Source organism: Macadamia integrifolia, chromosome 4 (genome assembly GCF_013358625.1).
Source record: "Macadamia integrifolia cultivar HAES 741 chromosome 4, SCU_Mint_v3, whole genome shotgun sequence".
NCBI lineage: Eukaryota > Viridiplantae > Streptophyta > Magnoliopsida > Proteales > Proteaceae > Macadamia > Macadamia integrifolia.
In genome coordinates, this window is record NC_056560.1 from 22,666,393 (window position 1) to 22,679,599 (window position 13,207).

The window sequence follows — 13,207 nt, forward strand, 5'->3', positions numbered from 1 at the left end:
CTCCTTCAACAGATGTACCATTTTGATCCCTTTGCACTGATTATCGTATTGCTTCTTTTTAATCTGATCTTTGATAATAATTCCTGCACGCATTGGGTTGTTCAATTAAAGAAGTAACAATCATACATGAAGAATGAAAGGGAAAAGAAGCACCTGCGGGAAAACCTTACAAGTGAAGGAAACCTTATCCCAACTAAATGAGTCGGCTACATGGATTTTGCCCTCCAAACAACCATATTAAACGTCATACTTGATTCAAAGTCTAAGATACACGTCTTTGTCACTTCTACTTAGGTCATTTTAGGTTTATCACTAACTCTTTTAGATCTAAGCTGGATCAAATCACTCCATATTGGAGCATCTAAAGACCTTTTTTGAACATGATCATGTCAAAAGAATTCCAACATCAAGTACTGAACTTTTTGTTGTAAACTACACTGAGTAATGAGCATTGTGGAAGGAAAAAAACCTTGAGATCAAGGGTGGTTGACAAAGGACATAAAACGATACCTAACCAACATCAACAAACCGGCTGTCACCGTAACAGCAGGTGATGGGTTTATAGGTGCATTTTCATTTGACAGTAGATCAACGGCTCATAATGAGGGCAGTGAGAATAAGGTCGCGATACATTCGTGTTGTGAGTCTTGTGACCACTCACCCAATTTTTATCTAACGAAACCAAACTGTAGGAAAAAAAAAAATTCATTTTCTTCTCTTTTCACTAATTTTCTATTCAAGAATCTGTTTTCTTTTCTATCCCTTTCTATCCAACACATACACAACCTATAAATGATTGAATAAAAAGAAGGTACCATTGTTTGTGTTAAATATGAAGGCGGGAATTCCATATTATGGCCCACGTAACGTTGAACATTTTCTCTTGAATTTTTAATCTTTCAATATTAATAATTATCCAAGGAGAAAGTTTTCCTACATCAGTTGCTAAAGGTTCAATCATCATCCAAAGGTTATTAATGTCTAACCTCCTTATCGGTTTAAGTTGATAATGCCCCCACCCCTAGCGATGGTAGTTTTGGTTTGTGGAGCCAATACTCAAGGGAGGAGGTCGTGGTATCGAATCCTATCGTACGTATTGTGTGAGTATGTGTATGTGTGTGTGTATGTTTTCTTATTTATTTTGTACCCACCCATAGGTTGTTCAGATGGTTAGGACGAACTGGGGATTGTGTGGATTAGGTGCACGGTCTCAGATTCGATTCTCCATTTATGCATCTGCGAATTAAGTGGAGATCATGGCAGTGGGTTGCCCCCTTGTCAGATGAAGTTGATAATGCCACCACCCCTTGCGCAATGTTGATCGAAGGCCTCTCAATTAAGAGATTCTTCCTTGATTGTGGTCGAAAGAAAATTCAATAAATTATTTATTTATTTTATAAAAATGTGTTTCCAGAAAGACAATGTGGTTTCCGCATCAATACGAAGATCAATAGGAATTACACAGAAGCATCAATAAGGATGAGATTTGCATCTTTCATAACGGTGAGACAATCATTTTGCCCCTTTCTGTGTCTAGGCACAGGGCCACATTGACCTACAAGTTTCTTTTTAATTTTATTTTATTTTGGGAAAAAGTTACTTGAAAGTCCGCATGGCCCTTACACCACCAGCACATGGCCAATGAAAGCGTGTGTGGAAGACAAATTTTTCATTTCTTATTGTTTGATCCGGTGTCTTTTCTGTTTTGATGCAATCCAATTTGATTCTTACAAAATCTCAACCTGAAACATGTTCTAATAAATTCTTATCAGTTTAATTTGAGTGAAAGGGTATGTTGATTAAACATGGTAGAACATTCATATTACCCTCTGACAGAAATAGAACTAAAAAAAAGAATTATTTTGATTCAACTATTTCTTTGTCGACTCATTTGCTTGAATCGTAGATTTGGGATACCAAGTAATCACATGATATCCCAGTGATTTTGATCCAATTCACATTTCACAGAACCTCAAACCGAAATATGATACAATAAGTTGGTATCAGTTCGGTCAGTTGGACTTCGTTTGGTCGATGACTACTCATGTCGTTTTCTTCCACGTGACCAACTCGATGACATCATTAACCCTCACGTGTCCTAAACTGATTGGGCATCTGTTTCACCAAGTCACTTCTCAAAATCTCAATAAAATTCCAAAGAAAACCACACTAAACTCTGGAAAAATTACAAAACCAAACTTAATAAACAGCAGGAGGCAAGAAAAGAAAAGTTTTCGATCTGATCTTTAGTTTCTGCTATTTTTGTTTCTCTTTGAAGCTTCGGGTTTTTTTCAATCTCATTGATCAGAAAGCCCTACACGAAGAGTGAAGAGAGTGAGAGGGAGAAGGGTTGGTTTGTCTGTGTTTCCTTTGTGAGCGAGAATGGCGAAGGATTTAATGGTTCTGCTGTTGTGGATTAGTCTCTTTCTACCTTTGGGACAAGCTATATGGTTGAATCTTCCTGGGTCAGGAACGAAGTGTGTTTCAGAGGAAATCCAGACCAACGTCGTCGTTTTGGCCGATTACACCGTAGTTTCCGACGATCACTCTCACGAGATCCCTACCATCGCTGTCAAGGTTATTCTAGATTCTGAATTTTATCGTCTCTGCGTTCCCATATTTTTTTTTGTCTTCAAGATTGCTTCTTTTTAACTGATTGGGGGCCTTAGGCTAGGATTTGGGGCAATATTTGATTAATTTTGCTTAATTTCTTCTATTGGTTGTGGATGATTTTTCGGATGATCTTGTTGTATATATTTTGGCTCTCGGGGTTGCGCTGATGTGATGCTTGCAAATTTGTCGCAATCACAGTCAGAACTAGCGTCAACCAAGATGGATCCCCCCCACCCCCCCCCCCTCTTTTTTTGATATGTGAAGAAAGATGTTGATAAAAGAATGGGGAGGAGATAAAATTACTAAAATGCAAGATTAGCAGAAAATAATTAATCTTTCACCTGATGTTATTTAAGTATTATCCAAAACTGTCGTTCTGCCTTAGGAACAGTATTCTAGGGATAGTCTTTTACCCACTTTTCTTAATGAAGAAACTTATTGAAGGAGAAGGAAAACGGGGGGGGGGGGTAGCAGAAGCCCTAAAATCAAGACCCTCTTATAATATACAGAAAGACCACACCTTGATCTCTAAATATTGAGACAGGAATGCTACAAGACATGAAGAACCAGATCTTAATCTCCTAATTATGAACTCCCAATTTAAATAGAACTGAATAGGACAAGTAATGTAGACTAGGATAGGGGTCTAACCAAGTCTCAATTTCAGGATCTTTTAATCTAAGAACAACCATAACCAACCCAACAATATAACAGAAAATCAAAATAATATAAGATAGTCTAGCAGGCTATCGACTTCAATATGGCAGTACTAATGAGGTCAAACCAGCAGCAACCTTTTAGAACTAAACCAGGGACTGAAAGTAGTTCAATTGGATTCACAAACAACTGTAATCCATGAACCAAAGTCTAACACAACAACAAGAGTCAAACCAATCCAATCGATCTCAGTTTCAGAAATTCTGTAACTGAATAAACAGCAGGGAATATAGGACTGAAATCATCAACTAATGAAGTCAAATCAGTGAGGAATAGTATCAGCAACCAATTAGCAACACCCAACAGAAATCGATTCGCAAATCTGGGCAGAAATTAGGATCGGCCAGAATAAGGAGAAATCCCATAACTGCAGATTCCTTGGTCTGATGAGCCTCAAATTAAGGTTGAGTTCCCTTCTATATGATCTTAACACTCGATCAAAAACAGAGAGCCATCGCATGGCTGGATCTTCAGAACAGTACAGGGGCAACAGGAGAGAAACTTGAGATTTCCAGAACCAGAAATCAAAAGCAGTTCAGATCCCTTACCTGGTTTGAAGAACCTTGCAATTTAACTTTTAAAAGAAAGAAATAATAGTTGAAGAGACCTCTTGGACTTCACGCCGCAAAGAGTCAATTGGATCAAACACCAATTCCTTCAGCCTTGATCAAACACAAGACAACTCTTCATGAAGAAGACAATAGCAACAGCCATTATTTTTTTTATCAAAATCATTTTAGGCTTTTAGGAGCTTCCTCTTCTTTATTTATAATGTTAATGGGGGAGGGAATTACAAAATAGAAGGTTCCTCAAAAAGGAAACCAAATATTCTCCTAATACAATAGTTATAACTAAAAACTGAAATTAGAAACTAGTTGAAAAAGGAAACTAACTACTAAGGAAACTTGACTCTATCAAGCCCAACTAAAAAGGAAACTAATGAAAATGGAAACTAACTAGTAATCCCGTACTCAATCTTAGAGCCCCCTTTTAGACTCATAAAAGTGGTCTATTACACTCAAAACACATGGGATCAACGGCCTAACATGTATGGAACCCAACTCTAGGTTTATTCCTAATAAAACAAGCCTATTTTGGTAATTAATCTGAATCAACTCTCCCCATCTTGAAAAAATTTGTCCTCGAATTTTGCAGTGATGAGGGGGAAACAACATGTGAGTAGTAGCTTTAGATGTAGATAAATTACTGAAGTGGGATTATGTTACTGGAATCTGTTTTCTGGTGGACGACCAATTGTCCTTTTTAAGGAACACAAAGAGCGCAGACTCATTTGGAAATATCAAGCTCCTTGATGTAGATAAATTACTGAAGTGGGATTATTTTACTGGAAGTAAGCCTTGGGTTGGGCCTTTGGTTAAGGTTTTTTTTCGGGTTCTTAGTTCCGTATTTTCCACTCAGATTTTCCTGCCACTTGAGATCAAGTACCTTTATGTTGGTACTCATTTTCACCTATCTTTAAGGGATTTGCTTCATTGTTGTGGTCATCATTTTCCCCTAAGTGGTCGGCACCACCTCCTGACCTCCGTCATTGAGATCAGATGAATTTGTTGCATTCGGAGGAAGGTGGAGTAAGGCCACCAAGGTGATTACAGTGACCATGACCAACTACAGGTTGTTAACCCGACGGTCGGCTTGCTTGCAATATTAAAGGAAGAGGGGAAAATTCACTACTTTTGGATTTCTAAAATGTAAAATATTCACTATTTTATGCATGCAATATTGCAATGTTATGAAATTAAGCATGGGGGAAATACAGATGTACAATTCACAACCCTGAACTAACCTTCGTGTTCTTACATTTTACTCAACTTATTACAAAAAAAGCCGTGGGGGGGTCATTTTTCCAGAAATGTATTAATTTCACTACTTTTAGCATGCTCTGTTCTCAAAATTAAGCTCTATTGCAGTACATTATTTAATCAATTGAAGCGTGAATAATCATTGGGATTCTATATTATTTCAATTTTAATTAGTTAAAATGGAAAAATTCAGATTTTTCATGTTCTTCAAGATTCCTCACTAATTTGCAAAGTCAAGGCACAACCAAACATGTACATCTAGGGTTTATACACCACATCATAGTTGTTACGACATTTAGGCAATGCCTTGGCGTAGGAGGGGGCTTGGATGCAAGGCGCCAAGGCAGTGCCTGCCTAGGCGACCAAGGCACCTGAATGCCTAGTTGTTGCCAACGCTTAGGTGGCACCTTGACCTCCCCCCCCCCCCCCCACAAAAGAAAAACCATGTTTTCAATTCTGTCTCCCAGAATTGTTTAGTATAGCTCATAAGTTTTATTCCTCTAAAGTTATTACAGCTTTGAATATCACTTGTATTTTTATAAATCAGTACCATAATGCTTCTTCTCCATTTATCTTTTTTTTCTTTTTTTTGGGTGTGTGCTCATAATCTTATATTAAACAACTCTGTTTGCCAAGTTATCCCTCTAATTTCTAAGCTTTTCCAAACCTCTATTGGGATACCATCTCGACCTACTGCCTTACCTACTTTCATCTTTTTTTAAAGCTTCTAATCTAATATTTCAGACATCTTAATTGTCCGTACATATTTAAGGTTTGTGGTTTCTTGAGAGTTATTGCTACCTTCTAGATCATTATTACTTGTATTGTTTTCGCTTAATAAATTGTAAAAATATTTTTTCCAGGTTTGTTTAATATCCTCATCATTTATCAAGACATTCTCATCCTCCCCTTTAGTTCATATGTCTGAAATACCTGCTCTTATTTTCTATCATCGTAGCTAATCTATAGACATCCTTTTCCCCCTCTTTTGGTGCCTAATTTGTCATTGAAATCCTCATATATCCTAGTCTGTGATCTTAGTCTGTGCTTTCTATACTCTCTTCTTAGCTTCAGTTCTAGAAATTTGATGACATTGTAAATCTTCTTTGTCCTTTCTCTTTTCTGAAGTTCTCAAACTGGATTTTTTACCCTGCTTAAGGGGTGCTTGAACTTCTTGATCCCACCACCAAGGATTGCTATATGAATGTTGCTTTCCTTCAGATTTGCTTAGAACTTCTTTAGATACACCAACTAGACATGATTTTTATTTGCTACTAGACATCAATGATCAGAAGAAATATGTCCCTATCAGTCAAAGCAATGTCTGAGTCTGCCTGAGACATTACCGGTGTTGTGAGAATTTCTGATAATTAGTTCGTGGTCAGGTTTCTGATCAATAGTGGACCACCATTGGCTAGAGAAATTACAGATCTTGTCATGGCAAGCATTGCTATTGTTGCATGCATTCATTCCTCCTAGAAGTCTCATTGCAAAGATTGAAAAAGGTAAAAGGCAATTTGGGATATTCATCTATGTGGATTGTCCTGAGTTTCAAACATTGTAATATTGTATGATCACAAAATTTAAAATTCCTTAAGACGAGCTTTGTCTTCCAGTTGGACTTGGGGTAACGTCAGGATATTTGTTTTGCAGCTTGTAAAATAATCACACTTGTACTTCTTTTGTAGGTTTCATCACCATATGGGAACACCCTTCATCACACAGAGAATGTTACCCATGGTCAGTTTGCATTCACAACCACCGAGGCTGGAAACTACCTAGCATGTTTTTGGGTTGAGGGCTCAAATAAAGCAGCAGGGGCAAGTGTCAACCTGGACTGGAGGATTGGAATTGCAGCGAGGGACTGGGACTCTGTTGCCAGAAAAGAGAAGATTGAGGTATGTTAGTGGATTTTTGCTTTCCTGTTATGTTTTTTATTAGGAGTTAGGACCTAAGTTGTAAAATTTAGTTCGCTTGGAATGAAATTTTGGAAATTTGAATTTTGGCTGGGAGACTGTATTGTAAATATCTTGGTTAAAAATTGGAAATTTTTGTATATTTTCCAATTTTCGTCTACATTGGGAATTTGGGCTAGTGAGGAATTTTGGCAGAAGGTTTCTGCCATATTAACAACACAAAAATTCTAAAAACTTGAAACCCATCCCATTGTCTCGCTCTAGGGTTAAATTTCCTCTCCATCTTCTTTTTGTGAATGGTAACTAGAAAGTAGAATTTCCCTAAACCTAGGCAGGGGGTCTAAGAATGGGAAAGGAATATGCTGGCTATTGGATCTCATTCCTCACTTACTCTTCATGGAGTGACTCAGCCCTGTCATGGATAGTATCTCTCTCTCTTGTGTACTGGGCTCTAGAAAGCTAAGGAAGGGATGAGGAAAGAGTGTGGATCTCAGTGGGCTGTGCTGATGTTCTCTTTGAGAATCTTTCTTCTGTGTTCAAGCAGGGGTGGGGTGGGGTGGGGTGGGGTTGGGGTTGGGAGAGGGAGTGGTGAGGCCTGGAGGTGGGAGAACAATTGTAGTGGATAAATAAATACGTATAGGCTCTCTCTCTAAGCAACGGGAATTGTATATATACACTACTTTCACCAAAATACTAAAATTTCATTTTTCTCCTGCAGCTACTGAATAAAATTTACAACTTAGGCGAGGACTTAACTATCCTTTTCTAATTGTTTTTCATTTTCACTGATCATTGCTTGGATGTATGCATCAATATATATTTATGTATTAATTCTTTCATTATTTAGGGTGTTGAACTTGAGTTGCGGAAGCTTGAAGGAGCAGTGGAAGCCATTCATGAAAATTTGCTTTATCTCAAGACCAGGTAACTTATTTTGTTTATAGTCAAATTCAATTTATTTAATGTTTAATGTAGCTGGGACCCTATACCAAAAAAAAAAGGTAGTTACTTATTGGTTCTCTCTATTAGGGGAACATTAGGGCATATCAGAGATTGTGATCATGTGACTGTTAATATTTTTAAATAGACGTGTTTTTCCCATTGCCAATCTTTAAAAACTTCTTTTTATGCAAAAATAGTTAAAATTTGGGAAAATAAGGAAAATTCGATGGGGAAAAAAACTGGGAAGATCAGATGTGGTAGCTGTAGTGGGAATATGGGAAAACCCAACCTAAGACTGATTCTGGTGGGTGGGTGGGTGGGTTTTTTTTTTTTTTGGGGGGGGGGGGGCAGGTAGGATGAACCATAGGTTCAGACTAAACACCCCTCAGGTTAGATCCTAAGTCACCCAAAACAGAAAACAGAAAAATCAACCTTCTCAGTTGAAGTTGATATTTTGACAATCACTAAAATAAATAGATCTGGTGCTCTTCAGAAGATAGTAATGATCTAATTGTCAGATTAAAACTAATTTGGAGAGTAGCTAAATTTGAAACACAAATTCAGAAAAATAGGAAATTTCTAATTACTTTGGAATCAAAGAGTTAGATCACTCTTAGTGGAGTAATGTAATTCCCAACATATGATTCCAAATTAATGGCTGGATTAAAACTTAAAAGTAATTAGACATGAACCAGGGCTGGAATATAAAATAGGACAGAAATAAGAGATTTTAATACAATCAGATTAGAAGCTCTGATCAGCAATTAACCCTGGTTGAAGGATAGTCTTAGGGAGGCCTTGAATCCCCCAAAAGATCTCCCTGATTTGATGTGTAAGATTCCCCTTAATGGTGAATCTCGTTTTCCGAAAACAGGGTATCCGCCAGCCCAAATTGACATGCTTCCTGCTGTGATTTGATCTCCGCAAGAACAGTATGTATTCAGAAATAAAAAAAGGATAATAAACCTACCCATTCGACAGTTAAACAGATAGTAGCAAGCTTTGAATCGAATCAGATGCAACAACACTTAGGCACCGTTTGACAACGTTCTGTTTTTGCCGCTTCTCCATTTTCTTGTTCCCAAAAACGGAGAGACAGCTTAAAAAGCGTTTGATAAATTTGTTCCGTTTCACCCGTTTCTAGAAACATAAATCAAAATTTATGCCTATTTACAATTTTAGAAACGACTTTGACGAAACAAGTCGGACTTGTTTCGTCGTTTCTAGAAACGCATTTGAGAGAGAAAAAAAAGTTGTTGTGTCCGATAAATCTCTCAACTATTTAATCCTAAAAAGAGGCAACCGAACTCTCTCTCCCTTTTTGGGCATCCGATGATACTATTGAGTTTTTTAGTGGTATTATGTCTGCAAAAAACGTTTCGAGAAACAGATTTATCAAATACCAAAAAATCCTTTTTTGTTTCCGGAAACGTGAAAAGCCGTTTCTGCTGTTTCTATACACAGAAACAGCAGAAACGTTATCAAACGGTGCCTTACTTGAAGGAGAGAAAATAGATAAGAAGAGAGAAGAATAAGATAGCTAATGGCTTCCCATCAGGAGCCTAGACCAGAACACTAATCCCTAAGTCTTCCCACCCACTACACTGAATCGCACAGCACTCCATTGCAGAGAAACAAGATTCTATTCATCAAATCTTGTGTGAGCCAATGTCTCTTAAAGGCTTTATACTGCTAAATTAATTCAAAATCATAATCTAACTAGGAAAGCAAATCCTATTGCTAAGCAACAAAAATAAGAAGCAAACTAATGAAAGGAATCCTTCTTAGACGAAAACACATGGGATCACAAGCCCAACACATAATCCAACCTAGATCTTATTTCCAATAAAATAAGCCCTTTAGGTGACTTATTTGCATCAATTCTCTCTTTGTTTCATATGATACTTGGTGGTATTGGTGGTTGCGGGAGGGTTAGAAAGGAAAGGAGAAACAAAAACTAAGTTGAAGAACCCGAATAGAAGATGAATCTGACAACTGAAGAACCACCGTTGCTTTTCTTTCTCCTTGTATTATACATATGTTTCCAATGCTCTCTCTTTATCTCTCCTCTCTCCTCCATTGACAACTAGTTTTCAATTCAGTCATTCCTACGATTAAGTTTCGGAAAGGACTCGGAATGATGTAGATACGACTGCCCTTACCTGGTTGGACCAGCATGACTGGCTTTGGAAGCCAAGAGCCAAGAAGAACTGGTCCAGCCCAGGGTTTTGGTCCAACAAGGGTTGGAAATAAAATTAGTAGTTACTTATTATTTTATTTCATGCCTTCTATTTTCCAGATTTGAATATAGGAGTTAGGATTTATTTCTTTTGCATTAGTTTTCTTTTACGGTTATTTCCTAGTTTAGTGATGCAGATTAATTACCAAAATAGGCTTGTTTTATTAGGAATAAGGTTAGGGTTGGGTTCCATACATGTTGGGCCTTTGATCCCATGTGTTTTGAGTTTAATAGACCACTTTTATGGCTCTAAAAGGGAGGGTCTAAGATTGAATACGGGATTACTAGTTAGTTTCCATTTTCATTAGTTTCTTTTTTAATTGGGCTTGATTTGAGTTATATTTGTTTCCTTAGGAGTCAAGTTGTTAATTGAGTCAAGTCATTAGTAGTTAGTTTCCTTTTTCAACTAGTTTCTAATTTCAGTTTTTAGTAACTATTGTATTAGGAGAATATTTGGTTTCCTTTTTGAGGAACCTTCTATTTTGTAATTCCCTCATCCCATTAACATTATAAATAAATAAGAGGAGGCTCTTAAAAGCCTAGAATGATTTTGATAAAAAAATAATGGTTGTTGCTATTGTCTTCTTCGAGTTGTCTTGTGTTTGATCAAGGCTGATGGAATTGGTGTTTGATCCAATTGACTCTTTGCGGTGTGAAGCCCAAGAGGTTCTTTTCAAGTGTTTTTTTCTTCTTCTTATTGTTACTATTCTTCTTCAGCCATCTCAGGTAAGTGATCTGATCTTCTTGAATTTCTGATCTGAGTTTTTTTCCAGAATTCTCCGAGTATCGACTACTCTTACTGGGCTATCTAGCCATCGGATTGAGCTCCCCTTTGGATCGAGTGTCCCCCCTGTTGGAAGGGAGGTTCGATCTTGATTCCATGCCCATCAGACCAGGGGATTGTCTGATCTGAGGTGTTAAACACTTCTGGCCGACTGTGTTTCTGCCCAGATTTCAGATCTGGTTTGACTTACCTGCTCCTGTGGTATTTGTTTCTGATTGTGGCTTATCTAGTACTCTATACCTGCTGCTGGTTAGTCTATTTGTTTGGTGTAATCTCTGATTTCAAAAACTCCAAATTCTGGGTTTGAAAATTCTGATTTACAAGGGTTGTTTGACTCTTAGTTCTGGACTGTTGTTTGCTGCCTAATTTTGGGTGATTATGGTTGTTCTTTGGTCTACAAGTTCCTGTTGTTTGGGTCTAGTTTGGCTTATCAAACCTATCCCTACATTAAGTGGTATCAAAGCATGGCTGAGAACAACACCCCCACCCTAGCTTCTATTATGGAGTTTCTACAAAAACGGAAAACTGAATTGAAGGCTGAATTGGATGCCAGGTTGTTGAATGAAGAGACCCCACCACAACCGCCTACTGGCGATTCACGTACAACACCCGAAGTAGAAACCCCATTGAATGTAGTTGCTCAGTTGACTAACAGGAGAGCAAACCCTAATCTGCGAGCACCACAGAGGGTTCCGATAGCACAACCTAATGTTGAAGAGCATGTAAGAGGATATTTTGAGACTGAGCGTCCCGTGCAACAGAGGTATTCTGGAGATTCACAGAAGGTCAAGCTCGATCTGAAGGAGTTTGATGGGAGACATGACCCCCAATTGTTCTATGATTGGGTAGCTGCTCTGGATGATTATTTTGATTATTATGACTTGCCTGAGGAACGGAAGATGAAACTAGCTCGTGCCAAGCTAGTTGAGGCTGCCCGTGATTGGTGGAAAACCTATGAGTATGAACTGGAGGACCGTGGTAGAGAACCTACTACATGGGAAGAGATGAAGCAAGAACTATCTGATAAGTACTTGCCATGTAATTTTACAACTCGCATACAAGACCAATTGAACCCTCTTCGTCAAGGAAATATGAATGTTGCGGAATACATTGATGCACTTTATTCTCTCACAAGCATTAGGAAGAATGAGAGGCAATTACTTTCTCAGTTTCGCTTGGGATTACGAGCTGAAATTAAGAGAGAAATTGGTATTGTTGATATGTATACAGTGAGAGATTGCTTTGACAAGGCTCTTCGAGCAGAGGAACTTCTAGCACAGCCAAGTAGAAGGTTTGGTTACCAAGCTAGGGAGGTCAAGAAGAATTTTCCAGCCACTAAACCTAACACTTCAATACCCCCAAGAGCCACAACTCCTTTATGTGAAGTGAAGATACCTCTATTCAAACCAAAAGAACTTAAAGTCAAGGTTCACATTGAAGAGATGGTTCTTGAAGCTTCAAAGACAGAAGGTCAAGAGAGAAAAGATTTAACTGAAGAGTTCTACATTGAAGAGAGCATAGTAGACAAGACTGAAGACGTGGAAGATGCGGTAGTGGTTGAGATCACTCCACAACAAGTCTTTGAGACTCATGATGAGAAGGAAGAGATTGTTCCTCCAATCCTTGATGAGAAGATTACCAACATTGACGACTCTATGCACACGGCATTCACAGTTGGTATTGATTCAGAGGTTGAGCATATAAAGCTTGTGCCAGATTAATTCCGCTATTAACGCTTCGTACTCTGCTTCATTGTCGGAGGCATCGAAGTCGAACCGTAGGGCGTACTCGATCTTGAAACCTCCGGGGCTGACCAATATGATCCCCGCGTCGCTTCCCGCACTGTTGGAAGCACCATCCACGTACAATTCCCAAGCCTTTTCTCCTCGGTCCTCGGAAAGCTCCTGGGGATCATCAGGGAGCGTCGTCTCGGCTATGAAGTCTGCGAGGGCCTGTGCTTTTATCGTGGTTCTCGGTTTGTACTGGATGTCAAATTCTCCCAACTCTATGGCCCAGTTTATCAGGCGATCGGACATATCCGGTCGCTGCAGTATCTTCTTCAGGGGCTGGTTTGTGAATACGCGTATTGTATGTGATTGAAAATAGGGCCTCAGGTTTCTTGCCGTTGTTACCAGGGCGTATGCCACTTTCTCTATCTTTCTGTATCTTGCCTCGG

The 13,207-nt window shown here is 38.5% G+C and overlaps 1 protein-coding gene across 1 annotated transcript in view; it reads left to right on the plus strand.

Moving 5' to 3' along the window:
* The first annotated feature begins 2,175 nt into the window (after positions 1 to 2,175).
* Positions 2,176 to 13,207, plus strand: part of LOC122075282 (transmembrane emp24 domain-containing protein p24delta3-like) — an 83,314-nt gene continuing 72,282 nt past the window's right edge. Inside the window, exons 1-3 of the mRNA XM_042640255.1 lie at positions 2,176 to 2,577; positions 6,839 to 7,048; positions 7,914 to 7,990. Coding sequence (XP_042496189.1) covers positions 2,383 to 2,577; positions 6,839 to 7,048; positions 7,914 to 7,990 — 482 coding nt within the window. The 5' untranslated portion in view covers positions 2,176 to 2,382. The remainder of the gene's footprint in view (positions 2,578 to 6,838; positions 7,049 to 7,913; positions 7,991 to 13,207) is intronic.